The sequence below is a fragment of the Martes martes genome (assembly GCF_963455335.1).
Source record: "Martes martes genome assembly, chromosome: 10".
Lineage (NCBI taxonomy): Eukaryota > Metazoa > Chordata > Mammalia > Carnivora > Mustelidae > Martes > Martes martes.
In genome coordinates this window covers 13,203,158-13,222,070 of record NC_137898.1, presented here as the reverse complement: position 1 = coordinate 13,222,070, position 18,913 = coordinate 13,203,158, and the positions used below count along the sequence as shown (strand labels likewise).

Below are 18,913 nucleotides of genomic sequence, written 5' to 3'. Positions count from 1 at the left end.
TGGAGGTTGTGACAGAATAGCAAGGGCAAGAAGAGAGGATTATTACTTTCATCACAATTCCTTCTAAAGTATGATTTTTGGCCAATTATAGGTATTTTAAGTAAAAAGCATTTAAAAAGAAATCAAGATCCCAGCCCCCATGTGGCACAAAAAATAAAAAGGCTACCATATACCTTAGGTTGTAATACTTTTTAAATTTGGTTCCAGGTTTAATGATGGAGGTGAGTCTTATTTTAAATTAACCCATCTAAAAAATTGGGTTTATCTTACCCACAATGGCTTTGTCTCCTAAAATGTCAACAGATGTTGTCTCCTGAAACCCAAAGACTCTTGTGATGGTTGTTCCCACAGCAATTTTCCTTAACAGCCTGGATGAACAAACAAAATCTAACAGTGCTAACAGAATTCATCCTAATGGGAATCACAGACCGTCCAGAGCTGCAGGCTCCCCTCTTTGGGTTCTTCCTCATCATCTACACAGTCTCAGTGGTGGGCAACCTGGGTGTGATCATCCTCACCAAGGTGGACTCCAGGCTCCAAACACCCATGTACTTCTTCCTCAGACACCTGGCTTTCATTGATCTTGGTTATTCATCAGCTGTGGGACCCAAAATGTTAGTAAATTTTGTAGCTAATCAAAATACAATCCCCTACAACTGGTGTGCTACACAGCTGTCTTTCTTCCTCTTGTTCATCATCAGTGAATTTTTCATTCTGTCCGCAATGGCCTATGACCGCTATGTGGCCATCTGTAACCCTCTGCTCTACACGATTGTTATGTCACAAAGGGTGTGCTGCATGCTGGTAGTCATCCCTTATGTCTATAGTGTTTTTCTTTCTGTGATAATCAGCAAAAAGATTTTTACGTCATCCTTCTGTGGCCATAATGTCATTAGACATTTTTACTGTGATAGTCTTCCCTTGTTAACTTTGCTGTGCTCAAGCCCACGTGATATTGAGTTGATAATACTGATCTTTTCAGCCTTTAATTTGGTTTCATCCCTTCTGGTAGTGCTGGTGTCTTACATCCTAATTCTTATGGCCATCCTTAGGATGAACTCTGCAGAGGGCAGGCACAAGACCTTCTCCACCTGTGGATCTCACCTGACAGTGGTCCTTGTATTATACACCACTCTATTCTTCATGTATTTGCAGCCTCAAACAAATCATTCCTTTGATACTGATAAAATTGTTTCTGTATTTTACACTTTGATTATACCTATGCTGAATCCCATGATCTACAGCTTGAGGAACAAAGAGGTTAAAGGTGCCCTCCATAGGATATGGAAAAATTGGCACACACTGCCTATGTAGAGTCAAAATAAACAGTGTATATAATAAATTAGGTTAGAGACTACTGTTAAGTCCATGTCACAGGGCTTAGGAAGCAATAATGTGTAAAAGTCATAGAAAACTAGAAATATTTTTTCCTGTTTTCAACTTCTAGATGTTTCAGTAGTGATCATCCTTCTGTTACCAACTTTGGTTTCAGTGCAAGAGACTGATATACAGACCACCGTTCTCACATTGCGAAGTACTTGGGTGATGATCAAAGACAACTTTTGTTTTGTTTAAAATACATCTCTGCTTCATCTTTTTTAAAAGATGTTTTTGTGTCTTTCGTTTAATATTAAATAAATATGCCCATCCCACTGGCATATGGCATAGGGAAGATGGCACTTATTATTTTGTGGAGGGAATATACACATCAATGAATAATCAACAATATCTGCCTTAATGTTACTTTAATTTTATCCCCTTGTGGTGTTGGCATCTCAGATTCTGTTTTGTGTTAATTTGTATACACGTATATACTTAGGAAGGCAGAAATAGAAGTGTGATTATTTTCAGGGAGCATAATTGTGTACATTAAAAATTTAAAACAACTCTTCATGCTGAAACATTAGAAATAATAAGTGAAGTTGCAAGATTGATGCATATAAGTTCAGCATATGAAAGATTAGGTGTTTTTTTTTTCCTATATGCTAGAAAAAACAGGTAAAAATATAATTTTAAACCATCTATTATACTGGAAATAAAAACTGTATAATATCTAGGGAAAATTGTAATGAAGGATTTGCATGATTTTCTTGCTAGGAACTAAAACATTGCTGATATTAAGGAAGACATAAATGTGGCATATGCTATACAAATGCTTTGGCAAAGGATCCAGAATATCTTAGAAGAAGAAAGAACACAGACATATTCTAAAGCAGATATCAATTCCTTTAATAAAGCTAGATCATTTTTAGAAATTATTTTTGAAACTATTTTAACTTTTTGTAAATAATTCTTCTTTCCTTCCTTCTTTGTCTTTTCTTCTACCTTTTAGAAAGATGGAAGCTGATTCTAAAATTTATTAGGAAAGGCAAACTGCCTAAAAGTTAAAGACAGTCTTGGAGAAAGAATAAATCTGCAGAAGTTACACCACTAGATTTCATGATCTATCACAAAGCTATAGCAATTAAGAAAACATTGGCATATCAAGATAGTATGGAGGTTCCTCTGAAAATTAAGAATAGAAAATATCACATGATCCAGTAATTTCACTACCGGGTATTTATTTACCCCCCCCAAAAAAAAACAAAACAGGACTTCAAAAAGATATGCACAGTCTTTTGTTCATTGCTACATTATTTACAGTAGCTGAGATATAGAAGCAGTCCAAGTAGTCCTTGAGAGATGAATGGATAAAAATATATATATTGGATGGGGCGCCTGGGTGGCTCAGTGGGTTAAGGCCTCTGCTTTCCGCTCGGGTCATGGTCCCAGGGTCCTGGGATCGAGCCCCGCGTCGGGCTCTCTGCTCAGCGGGGAGCCTGCTTCCCTCTCTCTATGCCTGCCTCTCTGCCTGCTTGTGATCTCTGTCTGTCAAATAAATAAAATCTTTAAAAAAAAAAAAATATATATATATATATATAGGAATAAAAAAGAAGAAACTCTTGCCATTTGTGATAACATGGATGGACATTAGAGGGCATTATGGGAAATGAAATCAATCAGAGAAATACAAATACTATATGAATTCACTTACATACGAAGTATAGAAGACAAAACAATCAAACAAAAAACAGAAAAATACCCATAAATGCTGAGAACAAACTGATGGTTGCCAGAGGGGAGGGGAATACAGTGAATGGATAAATGGGTGAGGGGGAGTTGAAGATACAGACTTCCGGTTATGGAATGAGTGAGTTACAGGATAAAAGTTACAGCATAGGAAATATGATCGATTGTATTTTAGTAGCATTGTATGGAGATGGATGGCAGCTAGTCTTGTGGTGAACATAACATAATGTATAAACATGTTGATTCACTATGTTGTGTGTCTGAAACTAATGTAACATTATGTGTCAACTGCACTTCAATAAAAAAAAAAAGGTAACATTTTCCAGAAATCAGACTAATTGATCAATGGAATTGAATGGTGACTTCAGAAACCGATCCACATGTATATTGTCACCTAGCATGTGACAGATGCATCACTATTTTCCTAAGGAGAAAGAATGATCTTTTCAATAAATGCTATTAGATAATTAATATACTATTTTGAGAAAAAAATAATCTTGTCACATACTCAGGACCTATACAGGATCAATTCTACTTGGATTAAAGATTTAAATGCAAAAGACAACAACATTTGAAAAGAGATCATAGTGGGACATCTTTGCAATATAGAAATATGTACAACATTTTAAACAGAACACACAAAAACAATAGCTTTCTAAGATTTAAAATGATTCATTGAATTTTATATGGAAATTCTGTTCATCAAAATTCTTAATGTGAAAGGAAACTCTCATAGTGGGAGAGGACACCTTTACCAGACCTACAGAATCAGACAGAGAGCTGAAAGGGACTCGTGGGCAAAATATAAAAGTAACTGTTACAAATCCATAAACAGTTCACATGAAATACAATTCAAAGATGACAAAAGATATTAACAACCATGCTTCAAAAGAAAATATCTAATTGGCCATTAAACACATGAAAAGGTTCTCAATTTCATTCAGCATTAGAATAACACAAACTAAAACTATAATGATCCTCATACACATTATCTACAAAGGTGAGAAAGAAAATGATGGAAAATACTAAATCTTGACAAGGATACTGATTACTCAAAACTATTCTCACTGGTAGTAGGATTGCACATTAATACCACCACTCTGCAAACTCATTAGTCACTATTTATTAACGCTGAATAGGTGTATCCACAACTCAATAATTTCAGTGTGAAGGATATACCCAATAGAAATAGATTCAACATTAAGCCAATCTAGATTAAATATTTCTGTGGTTGTGAAGGATGTGGAATGAGCTGCCTTTAATTACCATTTTGAAGGTTTATATCACTAGTCATAAGCCTGAAAATTCAAACTAATTCTAACATTTGATGATAGCACAATGAATAAATAATTCGTGGTATAGTCATAAAATGGCACTGTATGTAGACACGAGAATGAGCAATCTAGAACTACCTATAATAACATACTGAATGAAAGAAGCCAGACCAAAAAAAAAATGCACGCTTATTATTTATTTATATGTTAACAAAAGTACTTGAAAATAATTTATGCTGTTAGAAGGCAGAATAATGGTTATTTGTGTGTGTGTGTGCGTGCATGTGTGTCATAGGAAAAGGAAGGATTATTCTGGGGACCTCATTATGTCTTATTTTTGTTATTATCATAGCAGTTTGATGTGGTTTCTGATTACATATTTGTGTTGGATTTTAAAAATACCTGATGTATGCATCTTAATATGTATATTAGACTTCAATAAAAAATTTAAAACACTACATAAAAGGGGAAAACAGCTGCACTTATGTATTACTATTGCATGTAATTTTTTTAATGATTCAGAAAACATCATTCAAACATCTTTATTACGTCCCTGGACAGAAAAGTCCTCAAAAGCCACTTTATTAACAGGAGTCAATTAAGGGTTGGGAGAAAAAATGAAAATACCTTTCCTACACATACAATATTTTGATTCCAGATGCAGTAGAAAGACTTAACCAGGAGATACTGTGTGGAAAGGTACCTAACAGAATTTTATTTGTAGTGGAATACAAGGATGCCCTGTATAATTAGTAGAGATACCACGACTTCCTTTGATGCTTTTGAATGCTTTAGTTGCAATGAACTTGTATGCTTTCTCCTCAGGGACAGCATCAATTTAAGAAAGACACCCATACCACCTTCTTAACTGGTTGTGTTAGGAACAGATGGGAGCACAAAGAGAGTCCCCTCAGAGGGAAGTGGACTACACGTGTCTCTGTGACTAACTCAGACCACTGACTCTTCAGGACCTCATTAGTGTCTTATACCCCACCTCTCTCAGTGATTTAGCTATCTCTTTAATTATTTGCGTTGATAATCGAAGTTTCTGGGCAAACACAACGGTGTACACAACTTTTTTTTTGTAATTTTTGGTGAAAGTTAGACATTTGCTATGATGCAGGAAGTTTGTACTCTCTGAATAGTTAAAAAAAAAAAATCTCTGAAAAGGGAGCTTTGTTAAGAAAATTCAAAACGAAGACCTGAAGATTGTCATGATTATTTTCTTTCATTTGGATCCTTAAGAAAATGTCAAAGATGATATTGTTCTATGTAGTTATTTGGATGTTTCTCAGAATTCTTAAGGTCAAATAATAACACATTTCCATAGTGATTTCCAGCTACTTCTCAAGTAAAAGGATTATCTCAGTATGTTTATAATCCTTGCAATTTCTGAGGCGCCTGAGTGGGTCAGTGGGTTAAAGCCTCTGCCTTCGGCTCAGGTCATGATCCCAGGGTCCTGGGATCGAGCCTGACTCTCTGCTTAGCAGGAAGCCTGCTTTCTCCTCTCTCTCTGCATGCTTCTCTGCCTACTTGTGATCTCTGTCTGTCAAATAAATAAATAAAATCTTAAAAAAAAAAACTTGCAATTTCTGTTTCCAGTATGCCATGTGTTTCCCAGATGTACCAATGAACTTTGTAAATCACTTTTAGTTGGAGGTGAGGCAAAAACAAATGATTACAGCCTTGCTATGTCTCCATCACACCACAAAGTCTGATTAGTAAGAGGACTGCCCTGCTTCCTTACCTACAAGCCTTGGAAGAGTTTCTGAAATGCCATGAGATTGTCCCTTGAATGACTCAATGCACATCTAATGGAGATCAGAACTAAGATTAAAGGATGTACAAATACAAATTCAGGTAAAAAGAATTCCAGTAAATTATGAAGCAGTAATATTTATTTTGCCTAAAATTGAGGATTCTTTTCCACTTCTTTATTTAGTAGCTTTTTCTAGAGGTAGCTGTGTGGCTCAATCAGTTAAGCATCTGACTTCAACTCAGGTCATGATCTCAGCGTCCTGGGATTGAGCCAACATCAGTCTCCTAGTTCATGGGGAGTCTGCTTAACTCTCTCCCCCGTGTCATTTCCTCCTTCCACTGGTGCTCTCTCTTTCACTCAAATAAGTAAAATCTTTAAAAAAAAATTTTTTTTTCTAAAAACTCCCTTTATTCCCCCTTGAAAATTACCTTGATGTTTAAGTATATGCATTTAAATACATATCTTATAGTTCTTTAACTGCAGAATATACTCATTGTCACTTAATTCAGTGTAGAAAGCTGTATTTGGCAGTGGGAGGGGCAGGACAGAGGAGTGGTTTAATTCTCTCACCTCTATACTTAGGTTAGATTTTCTTGAACACTTGGGGTTGGCAATACCTTTGGGTACCTATCAAAGAATGGAATTACTGGATCATAATGATAATTGTATGCTAACTTATTGAGTAACCAGCTATGTGCTTCCCCAGTGGCTGTGCCATCTTACTTTCCCAACAATATGCAAAGGTTCTAATCTCTACATCTTTGCCAGTCTTTGCAATTGTTCTTGTCTTTCCTTTGTAAATCACTCTAAAACAAGGGAAGTGGTATCTTCTCGTGGTTTTGTTTTGCATTTTTTCTGATAACTGAAGACATTGAAAATTTTTCATGTGCGTATTGGCATTTGTATATTTTCAGTGAGAAATGTCTGTTCAAGTCTTTTGTCCAATTTTAATTTGGGTAATTTTTCTTTGAGATGTTGAGCTGTTAGAGTCTGTTGGATATTTTATATACTAGGCCCTTAACAGATATAAGGTCTGCAATTTTTTCCCATTATACGGGCATCTTTTCATTTTTTAATAAATTCCTTTGATGCATAAAACTCATCTTTTTTTACATTTTGATAAAGTCCAATTTAGAAGTTTTTACTTTTGTCTTTTGTGCTTTTGGTATCATACTCAAGAAAGCTATAAAGAGTTTAGCTGAGCTGGGAGAGAGAGAGTTGAACTTCCAGGTGTTTGAACAGGCAATTAAAGCTCAGACCACGGGCACCTGGGTGGCTCAGTGGGTTAAGCGGGGATCCTGCTTCCTCCTCTCTCTGCCTGCCTTTCTGCCTACTTGTGATTTCTGTCTGTCAAATAAATAAATAAAAAAAAATCTTTAAATTCTCCAGATCATTCCAATGTATAACCAAGGTTGATTTAAAAAAACAAAACAAAACTCAGACCATAAATGCAAGATGTCAGCCTTTAATCACTTATAATGTCAGTCATATGTCATGAAAGTTAACGATTATTTTTTTATTTACTCCCATTTGGTTTCCCAAATGGCCTGCATAGACAAACACAGTCTAACACTGTGGAAAGAATTCATTCTAATGGGAATCACAGGACTCCCTAAGCTGCATGCTCCGTTGGTTGGACCCGATCTCACTGTTTGCCCGGTCTCAGTGGTGGGTATCCTGAGCTTGACCATTCTCACCAAGATGGACTCTGTGCTACAAACACCCATGTACTTCTTCCTCAAATTCCTAGCTTTTCACTCATACCTGGGTTATTCAACAACCGTGGCACCCAAAATGTTTGGTAAGTTTTACTGAGGAAACAAATACATTCTCTTATTCCTGCACCACGTGGGAGCTTTCCACATTATTTATGTTCATTGTTTTGAGCTGTTCATTCTATCAGCTGTCCTATGATCCCTGCCATGGACATCTGCAACCCTCCACTCTACCCTGACATCATGTCACAAAGGTTGTGTCAGGTGCTGTGGCAATCCCCTATCTCTCTGGCACATTTGTTTCTCTTCTAGTCACCATAAAAATTTTTAATGTATCCTTCTGTGGCTACAATATTGTCAGTCATTTCTACTGTGATGATCTCCCCTTGTTATCTTCGTTCTGCTCAAGTACACATAAAATTGAATTGACGATTATGATTTTCTGTTTTAAATTTGATTTTACTGCTTCTAATAGTCTTGCATGTTACCTGGTGATCCTGGTAGCCATCATCAGGGTGAACTCAGCTTTTTATCTACACTGTGTCATTCATACACAAGTTGTTACTGGTTAACTATATATGAATGTACTGCTTAACAAAGTGTTATAATTTTTGCAGATAATTAAATTAAAACGTATAGTATAACCCAAATGTTTCTTTCTGCAAGTTCACTTAGAAATAGGATGGATACATAGAAGTCAATCTCTAAATATATGTTGCATATAAAAAACTATTCATTATAATCACTTATTATTTAAGTAATAATAAGTCAATTAATTTATTATCATTCATTTATTAATGAATAATACAGCACAGGCTTTTTCTACCCGGAGGTCCCACCTGACGGTAGTCACAGTGTTCTGTGGGACTTTGATATTTATGTATATGCAACGTGACCCCAGTCATTACTTTGACACTGATAAAGTGGCATCCATACTTTGCACCATTGTTATGCCCCTGCTGAATCCCTTGATCTATAGCTGGAGGAACAAAGAGGTAAAATATGCAGGACAAAGATGTGGGAAAAAGTATGCAATATCTTCTCAATTGACTCTACTATGTGATTTCTATGAATTCAGTTATCAACATTAAGCTTTGTTATATTCCTTGGGAGGGGAAAGCAAAGATAATTGAGGTCAACATATATTTAGAGATGGACTTCTATGTACCAGTTATATTTCTAAATGAACTTGCAGAAAGAGACATTTGGGTTATAATATACATTAATTTAATTACCTGCAAAATTATAGCATTTTAAGAAGTACATTCATATATAGTAAACTAGTAACAACTTGCATCTGAATAACATGGTGTAGAGAAGATTTACATGTGACAAAACAGGTAATGAGAAAGGATCAGGCCAAGAGTAGAAAGATGAAAGGATATAAAAGGAGATCCAATTTTATAAGAAAAAGCAGTTTATGGCAAAAAATCAAAAACGGGCTATTGTGACTATGTAAAGTCAATTTTATTCCAAAGTAATATTTATTATGAAAAACAAATAATTACATTGCTATTATTTTCAGAACATTTAAAATTAGAAGGATCCTTCAGTTAATTATTTTTTTAAAGTTAGGTAATTTGCAAATAAATACAAACTAATAATGTGAGTACATCAAATTTGAAACTTCATAAAGGATGTTGTTGGAGTAAATGTAGAGCATGAAGTCATCCATAATATCTGGCTAGCTAAAATGTTACATGGGGGCCGCTGGGGGTAATGGCAAGTTTTGGAGGAGGGCACAGGCTTTTGGAATGCTGAGTCCTGCGTGACCACTCACGTAGGAATGGTGCAGGGAATTACATTCCCCAATGCTTTCTTAGCCCAAACAGCTGTCCTGTGATCTAAAAGATATATGCACAGTATCCTAGGCTATGTTTAGCAGAACTTCTAGAACACGCTGATTAGCATATTGTATATTTCCCATAATCAGACCCTCCTAGTTCCAGTAAGATCCCTGTCACACATCACTAGGTTGAAAAACAGAGTAATAAAGACTTATGATTATCCTGAAGCACTAATAAAGGTGGAAGCAAAGAAGAGCAAAGGGTCTTTGTCTCTGAGCATTGACCCCCTTGCCTTCTCCTCTCTTTCACAGCAAAGTCTGGAGTAATCTTTCATCCATCGGTACAGGGATTGCTGGCCATTCCTGGCAGGATGTCATAAGCAAATTGAAAAGACAATTATTTTATTGCATATAATAGAAAAAAAATATTATTGAGAATATACATAAATTAAATTACACATACATGCACAATTTTAAAACCACATAACTAGTGATAGTATATATAATATATGTATCCAAAAATATAACAGTAAATACAATTTATTTTTTAAAAAAGACAGTATGGATGAACCTTGAAGACATTATACTAAATGAAATAAGCTAGTCACAGAGGGACAAATACTACATGATGCCATCTATATGAGGTATAACAAATAAAAAATCTATAATGTCATTACCTGCACATATATATGTGTGTGTGTATAAGTATGTAGATATGTGTGTGTCTCTTACAAGTACTTTGAAAGGTAAAATTCTGTGATCCATGATGATCCTGTCTTATCTTAGTATTTTATGTTTAACCAAATTAAGTTTATTTGATATCATATTCACAGTTTAAAAAGTGGACAATACTTCTTGTGCAATAAATAATAAAGTTCAAATGAGAGAACAAATTGTAATATAAAGTATCAATAAAAATGGAAAGTGTAAAGGCAATATTTTTTTTCTAAAAAATGCTAAATACACAGGGAAGTTGGCAGAGCTGATGAGGGAATAAAGTCCTGTTGACTGACCAGGGTAAACTAACTTTGATAACATGACAGATAATCTACAAATGACATTTCAGAGGAGGCAACAATGCAACCTTCCTGTGGATACTTGGACTTTGGAAAGGACCTCAAGGATTTCAATTCTTTCTCATAGGTAATTTAAGATGTGTAAATATCTTTGTTATTTCCTCCCGATGGCCCACAATTTGACTGTTACTTCAAAAATGGTAGAGCATAGGGATCCCTGGGTGGCTCAGGAAATCTTGGTGGTGCTGGTTGCTAAGAAAAGAATGCATCTAAATATCAGTAGAGGGGTGCCTGGGTGGCTCAGTGGGTTAAGCCTCTGTCTTCAGCTCAGGTCATGATCTCAGGTCCTAGGATAGAGCCCTGCATCAGGCTCTCTGCTCAGCCAGGAGCCTGCTTCCCCCTCTCTCTGCCTGCCTCTCTGCCTGTGTGTGATCTCTCTCTCTAGGTCAAATAAATAAATAAATAAAATCTTAAAAAAAAAAAAAAGGTAGAACCTAGAATGGGCTATACCTGTGTTAGATATTAGAAACACTGAGATGAAGTGTCCTGCCCTAAAGTAGTGAATATTCTAGAGAACAATATGCAGGTTATCACTGTTTCTTTATGAGTTAATATCACATTAAAGATAGATGTTAGAGCTGAAATCAAAACCTCATATTTTATTTCAGAATTTTAAGATGGATATTATATTCACTCATTCACTTACTCATCATCCATTGCATCAGTCAGTAAGTCGGCAAATATCTTTGAACACCTACTCTTTCCTGGATAGTATTTTAGAAGTTATTAATACAAAGACAAACTATTTAGACATACCTTTTTCACTTAAAAAGATAATAGACTAGAAAATCCCACACAAGAAATAAAATAAAATGTTATCAATATTTAATTACAGTACTTATACATGTGTGGGGAAATATCACAGATTATACAAAAAAAATGCCTTTTCCATCAAATAATTTTAATTAAAAACCAGAATTAGGACCAGGCATTTGATGGATACCTTCTAAAAGTCTCTAGAATGACTGAAATTTAGTCTTCTTATTACCATGAACATTTTGAATGACTCTTATGGCAGAAACACCAGGGCTTGTTTTTTGCCAGAATGGAGCCTTTGCCTTCAGTTCTATTCCCAACATTCACAGTAAAATGGAACACTGGAACGAGAATCCTGGGCTTTCTAACTGTTGGATTTTCTCCACCCCAGGGCCAGCAGCCACACTTCCCAACCACCACAGGGGACAATTCAAAAGATACAAACACCCAAAGGGTGGAATCATTGCATGAGACTGTTACTCAGTAGGATCATCGAAGCAAATCCCTACGCTGGCCCCACATTTTCACTCTCTAGGTGCAATTCTTGTGTGGAGACTTGCATAATTGGTCTTTCTTTCCCTGAGGAATCAGAACTTTATCTGGGAATTCCTGTTTTCATGTGCAGGGACTGAACCCATGAATGAGCTTACTTTAGCATGCTGCTCCTCAGAAACTTCAGAACCACGTAAATTTCTTCAGCGTGCGTCCTGGAGAACCTTCACTTTGGGTATCAACAGATCTCTGGACAGGTAGGTTCACCCCAACCATTTACTTAGTACTCATCCTGGATGTGAAGACCTTGTATCTTGGGAGCTTTATGGATTCAAATCAGACTCAGAAAGGAAATATCTTTTCTACTCTCTTCTGAGGACTTAAATCTCCGTTCTCTGAATGCTAAGTGAAAGGGACAGAGAAATGACTCCAATCATGGTCCCCAGCATCTCTGCTGATAAATTAGTGTGATCATTTCCACAGAACAATGAAGATTCTATTTTACCTTAGGATAAAGAGGAATGTTTCTGCTTTAGAGCTGGAAGAACTGATGTTTTTGAAGACACTCTCTACCAGACAGGAATCTTAAGTGATTGGAAATACCTGATTTCTTCTCCAAGACAAACCTACTAAATTGTTTAACATCAAGAAAAAGAAGTTTCTCCCCTCCCTGATGTTCACATTGTCCAGGGTGACAAACCGTATGATGGAAAGATTGCTTATGCCAACTGGCAGGCTTTCAGATACTGGTGTACACTGACAGCTCCTGCCAACATGCAGTTTGTCCCAAATACAACTCAGGTGTAAATAAGTTTAAGACAAATTGTACAGTTAGAGAACAAGAGAAGATTTCTTGAAACCATTTCAGTAGCTATTTAAAACATTTGCAGTATGGTTTCTTGGCCAAATAGTAATATAAATGATGAATATTAGGTACATTTTTTAAAAGTTCTTTTCCTGACACGTTAGCATTTTGGTAGACTTATGAAATATTTGTTTTCAAAAACAAACTTGAAAAAATGTAAGTCAAACTCTGACATAGCTTTATCAGAAACAAATCTGAAACCTCTCTGAAGAAACAGGAGAAAAATACTTTAAGTCAGTGATATGTGCTTATCAAAAGACAAAAAAGCAATCCTAGCTTTGCCATTAGGACTATTTCTTTAGAAGAAGCAATTAATAACAGGTAATTATATATACAGATATATCTCTTTGAAGCTAACTGTATGAATTCACATCCACAATCCAAGATTATGGCTATTTGTGTTTTGTTCTGTCTTGTTTTGTTTTTACTTAGCTAAATTAAGGATAAAGTTATTGAGTGTATTATATCTCAGAGTGAACTGCTTGCATGTTCAGTGAAATGAACCAAAACATTCACTGTTTCAGTTTCAGTCAAACTAAAATGTTTTGTTTAAACAGGAAATGTTTTGTTTAACATTTCAAACAGGAAATGTTTTGTTTAAAGTGAGTGTTGCCACTGTGTTTTTCACCAGAAGTTTACCTATGCATTTCTTTTCAGATGTGGTGGTAAGTGAAAAGAGATATGGGATATCTACTGCAACACAGTTGCATAACCTGACTAGACATACCTAATGCATGTATTAAAATATCTTTGATTAAACAAACACCACAGATTTAAGAAAGAATTAGTTTGCAGGGGAACACAGCCTGATTTGTTTGTTACATATGTAGCTAGAAATCACATGTCCCAGTTGCCTAGATACACAAAATTATAATTCACTTACTATTCCCATTTCAACTATGAAACTCCCCAATGGGGTAGAATGGGGGGTTGAACTGGGACACAAACAGGAAACAACATTAGAAAAATCATTTAAAACAGGCTAATAATAAGAACTTATGGTACCAATTATTCTGCATTCATTGTTAACAAACTCTGTACTAACACTTGCTTGCCTAGTATCTCAATACCTTCATATAACACAAGAATATAAATACTTGATAAAAATCACACAGCTAGTTACTGGTGGCCTAACACCCAACCAACCAACCAAGTGGCCAAACAAACAAGCAAACAAAACACATAAAGCAAAGCAAAACCATAAAACCATACAATTCACCAATATCTTATGTAGATTCTTCACATGACTTAGGCTCATTGAACCTCAACTGTCCAATCAGACATAGAAATAACTACATCCACTTTCTAGGACACTTTTGCTGAATAATGAGATCGTTATTTTGAAATGACTAGCATAGTCCCGGGCCCAGAGTACACTATATATTGAAAAACGTTAGCACTCTTCACCTTAGAGTTCTCTGCATGAGGAACACAAAGTGATCAAACTTGAGCAAATCAAAGCTATAAGTAATATTTTGTAAAACATCAAAACAGGCTTTAAACATTTTAAAAGAAAGAAGTACATACTAGGAAAAAAAAGAAGAAAAAGAAAGAAAGGAAGGAAGAAAGGAAGGAAGGAAGGAAGAAAAGAGAGAAAGAGAGAGAGAGGGAGGGAGGGAGGAAGGGAGGGAGGAAGGAAGAGAAAGAAAGAAAGAGAAAGAGAGAAAGAGAAAGAAAGAAAGAAAAGAAAGGAAGAAAGAGAAAGAAAGGGATGCCACGAAACCGTGATAAACCAGCATCTGAGCAAGTAGCGGTTGGAGTGGTAGAAAGGAGAGTTCATTTGGCAGAAGAAAGGAAATGTGATTAAGTTTCTAAAAAATCAGTTTCTTATTAAGAAGCAAGACTTCTGAGGTGTAGTCGGTTGGTGGGCAGCTGAAGCAGCATTGATATCATTAGATAGAAAGTGATAGTAGAAAGTGAAGGAAAACCCAGCATACACAAAGTATTTTGGACAGAAATATAAAATTCCCAAAGTTAATAACAGGGTATAGGCAAAAGAGAAAGCCAGTGGCATCTAAGGAAAAAAAATAACTGAAAGTCATTGGAAAGTCACTTTGGCTCAACAACTTCTTCTCCATAGCTATCTTTTATCATTGAATACATATACAGAAGCATGTTTGTATATATGTATATATGTCGTATATATGTAAATGTATATTCATGCAATATTATAATTACTGTGTTTAAAATATACATATCAATACATACAATATAGTAGATTAATATATATTCAATGAATATGAATTATATCCAACACAGTAGTGAAAAATTAATAACTTGTTACAACAGTTCTAACAACATGAAATTGGTATCTACAAAGTTTATACTTCTGAATATTTTTAAAGGACTGGGAGAAATACAAATAAGCCTAACACATTTAATCATGAACAGAAATAATCCTGTTTAAATGAAGCAGTCTACAATCTTGGATCTGCCAGAAAAATTTACTTGCCATCTATTACTCCCCTTCCATTTTCCCATTAGAGGATGAGAACAACAAAGTAAATGGCCTCAGAAAATCTCACCCTGGTGACTGAGTTCATTCTCATGGGAGTCTCAGATCACCCAGAACTCCAGATTCCACTCTTCTTTGTTTTCCTGCTGATCTATGGGCTGACCATGGCAGGGAACCTGGGCATCATCACCCTCACCAGTGTTGACTCTCAGCTTCAAACACCCATGTACTTCTTCCTCAGGCACTTGGCTATCATCAATCTTGGCAATTCTACTGTCATTGCACCGAAAATGCTGGTAAACTTCTTGGTTACAGAGAAAACCATATCCTACTATGGATGTGCAGCCCAGCTGAGTGGGTTCTTAGTTTTCATTGTGGCTGAGACTTTCATGCTGGGTGTAATGGCCTATGACCGCTATGTGGCTATTTGCAACCCCCTGCTCTACATGGTGGTGGTCTCTCCACAGATCTGCATACTGCTGGTGTTCCTCACTTACCTCTACAGTCTGACCACAGCACTGACTGTCTCCTCCTGTGTGTTCTTCTTGTCGTATTGTTTCTCCAATGTAATCAACCATTTTTACTGTGATACTGTCCCTTTGTTGGCATTGTCCTGCTCTGATACCTACATTCCAGAAACAATAGTGTTTACCTCTGTAGGAACCAACTTGTTTTTCTCAATGAGTATTGTTCTAACATCGTACTTCAACATTGCCCTTGCCATTTTGAGAATACGGTCCTCAGAGGGCCGACGAAAAGCCTTTTCCACCTGTGCCTCTCACATGACGGCTGTCACTGTGTTCTATGGGACCCTTTTCTTCATGTATTTGCAACCAAGGTCCCACCACTCATTAGATACTGATAAAATGACCTCTGTCTTCTACACCTTGGTGATACCAATGCTGAATCCCCTCATCTACAGCCTAAGGAACAAGGATGTAAAGGATGCTTTGAAGAGATTGCTAAAGAATCCTTGGGAAGCTTTCAAATTAATGTAAATTTAAAACTACAGTTGTCTTCATTTAGGGGTTTGTATTTACTTCTGAAAAGCTAATCTCTGTTAAATGCAGAGGTAATAAATAGTTAAAAATTCCATGTATTTCAATAAGAAAATCTTAATCCTTTCTATTGCAACCTCAAATACTCAACTTTTGCTAATACAAAGGTGTATTGGTTGACCAAAGAAAGTACATTTATTTAAGTAGTAAACAATAATTCCAAAATAAATACATTTTAAGATGCAACACAACTCGCTACTGGGTTTTTGTAATTTCTAGCCAGGGAAGAGGAAGTCTGAGAGCTGAAGAAGGTATGAGAGAAACATTTCTTAGAATGTGATTGAGTCAGGTCATCTTACTTGCCACAAATCTGTTCTGTTCAACTGACAGAAGTTTTATTTTACTTTCATTTATTTTATCTTTCAATTTCTTAACCTTTTAGAATCCATTTTTATCTTGTACATAACACATATTTATATCATAGAAATGTTCAGTAGAAAATGAAAACTAAACAGAAAATGCTTAGATATACATGGAAATAGGCCATGTGACAAAACAGAAGAAAATGTATGAAAGGGGACTCCACTGTTTCATTCTGCTCGCATGTGCATGTACACAAAGCAAAATGTTGATATTTATCCCAATATGATATAAAATTGCTTTTCTCCAATCCTCCTTTCCTCCTTAATATTGTGTGGAGGTAATCATCTGTGGTATAAAAACATAACAGCAAATATCACTTCTTTTAGAAATTTTGTGTAGTGTTTTGGAGTAAAATATTAGAAAATGAAAGAAAAAAAGTCATTGCTGTCAAAGTGACACCAAGTCTCAAAGGCAGTATGGCCAATAAATAAATAAATACGATATATACATAAATGTTACTTGTCATTCTGTGCCTTATTTCTGTCTGTACATGCAAAATGCTGTGAACTACAATGTCATGAGGGAGATGGGGAATGCTATGATAGGTTAGGCAATGCCTGGAAATAATGCAGATTTATGACATTTTCAGGGAACTCAGAAATAAGTCAAACACAGGAATTATGACACTCAGTTTCATGAGCTAATTCTTAACTTTAGTTTTAATGAGCAGAATAGCTAGCCAAAAACAGAAGAGTCACACTGTATGGTGGATATTCCTGGTCTCCACAGACAAAATTGGCAATAACTTAATAGCATTAGCCTTTAGGATTTTTAAATTTTATTGTTTATAAATATATAAAAGTATATAGTATAGACAATTTATTTTCTGTTTGTCTGGTTTACCTGATTATGGCTGTATTTGGTGGTACCAGCCTACATACGTACAACTGGGGATGTATATTCCTCAGCAGAAAGACATTGTCTTTGAGTCTAGTTCCATAAACAGAATTGGAGAAACAGGGCTAAAGTCACACTCACATGTCTACTAATCTTATTTATTTTATGCAATGAATTAAAGTCAAGAATGAAAACCTTAGTGTTTTCTACCTTTTAACTTGATTTACATATAAGTATTTTCTTTTTTTTTTTCACATCTTAGGATTTTATTTAAAAGAACTCATACCATAAAATAAAACCCTGTAGAACTTTTATTTGTTTTAAGCACAAAAGCTTAATTTTCTTAAATGATAAGCAAAAATAAGCATATACAGATATCAATAAGTCTATCATCATCATTTATATAACATAAATTTACAACAATTAGATTCATAAAAATAAAGTATTCAAAATAAACTCAAGACTACTTGCAAAAATGCAAAGAATCTTGAAAAGTTGAAAATAACATAATGTACTTTGATCTATTTTATGTACAATCTTAACAAAAACATGTATTAGCGGTTTTATTGTTAAAACACCCTGATTTCTCTGTGCAGCTTTCCCAGCTCTTTCAAGCACCCGTGCTACTCAGTCAAACTCTCTCTCCTCACAGATTACATGATACTTTATATGGAAAACCCAAAAGACTCCACTCGAAAATTACTAGAACTCCTACAGCAATTCAGTAACATGGCAGAAATCAGTTGCATTTCTGTGCCGTAACAATGTAACTGAAAAAGCAAAATTAAGGAATCAATTCCATTTACTATAGCACCAAAAACCATAAGATACCTAGGAATAAACCTAACCAAAAAGGTAAAGGATCTGTACTCTAAAAACTACAGAACACTTATGAAAGAAATTGAGAAAGACACAAAGGATGGAGAAACATTCCACGCTTGTGGATTAGAATATTGTGAAAATGTCAATGCTACCAGAGCAAGCTACACTTTCAAACCAATCCTTATCAAAACACCTTCGACGTTGTTCACAGAGCTGGAACAAACAATCCTAAAATTTGTATGGAACCAGAAAAGACCCTGAATTGCCAAGGGAATGTTGAAAAAGAAAACCGAAGCTGGGGGCATCACAATGCCTGACTTCAGGCTATATAACTGTGGTCATCAAGACAGCATGGTATTGGCACAAATACATACATGTATTTTCTAAAAATAATGACATTGTCTGTTGTATTAGTTTCCCAGGGCCACTGTAACAAATCACCAATGACTCAGTGGCTTGATATAACAGAACTTACCCCATAGTTCTGGAGGTGTGAAGTTCAAAATGAGTCTCAATGGGCTACAATCAAGATGTCAGCCCGCTGTGTTCCTTTCTGGACTGCCATGAAGAGTCTGTTTCTTTTCCT

The 18,913-nt window shown here is 35.6% G+C and overlaps 2 protein-coding genes across 2 annotated transcripts; both read left to right on the top strand.

Moving 5' to 3' along the window:
* Positions 1 to 372: 372 nt before the first annotated feature.
* LOC308351086 (olfactory receptor 8K3-like) lies at positions 373 to 1,314 on the top strand (the record flags this gene model as incomplete). The annotated part of the gene is made up of 1 exon (XM_080816569.1): positions 373 to 1,314. One exon carries the CDS (start codon positions 373 to 375, stop codon positions 1,312 to 1,314), a length of 942 nt encoding a protein of 313 aa, XP_080672695.1.
* A 13,983-nt stretch (positions 1,315 to 15,297) lies between these two features.
* On the top strand, positions 15,298 to 16,245 carry LOC308351060 (olfactory receptor 8J2-like; the record flags this gene model as incomplete). Its single annotated transcript, XM_080816543.1, has 1 exon — positions 15,298 to 16,245. The coding sequence occupies one exon, from the start codon at positions 15,298 to 15,300 to the stop codon at positions 16,243 to 16,245; it is 948 nt and encodes a 315-aa protein (XP_080672669.1).
* Positions 16,246 to 18,913: the final 2,668 nt, after the last annotated feature.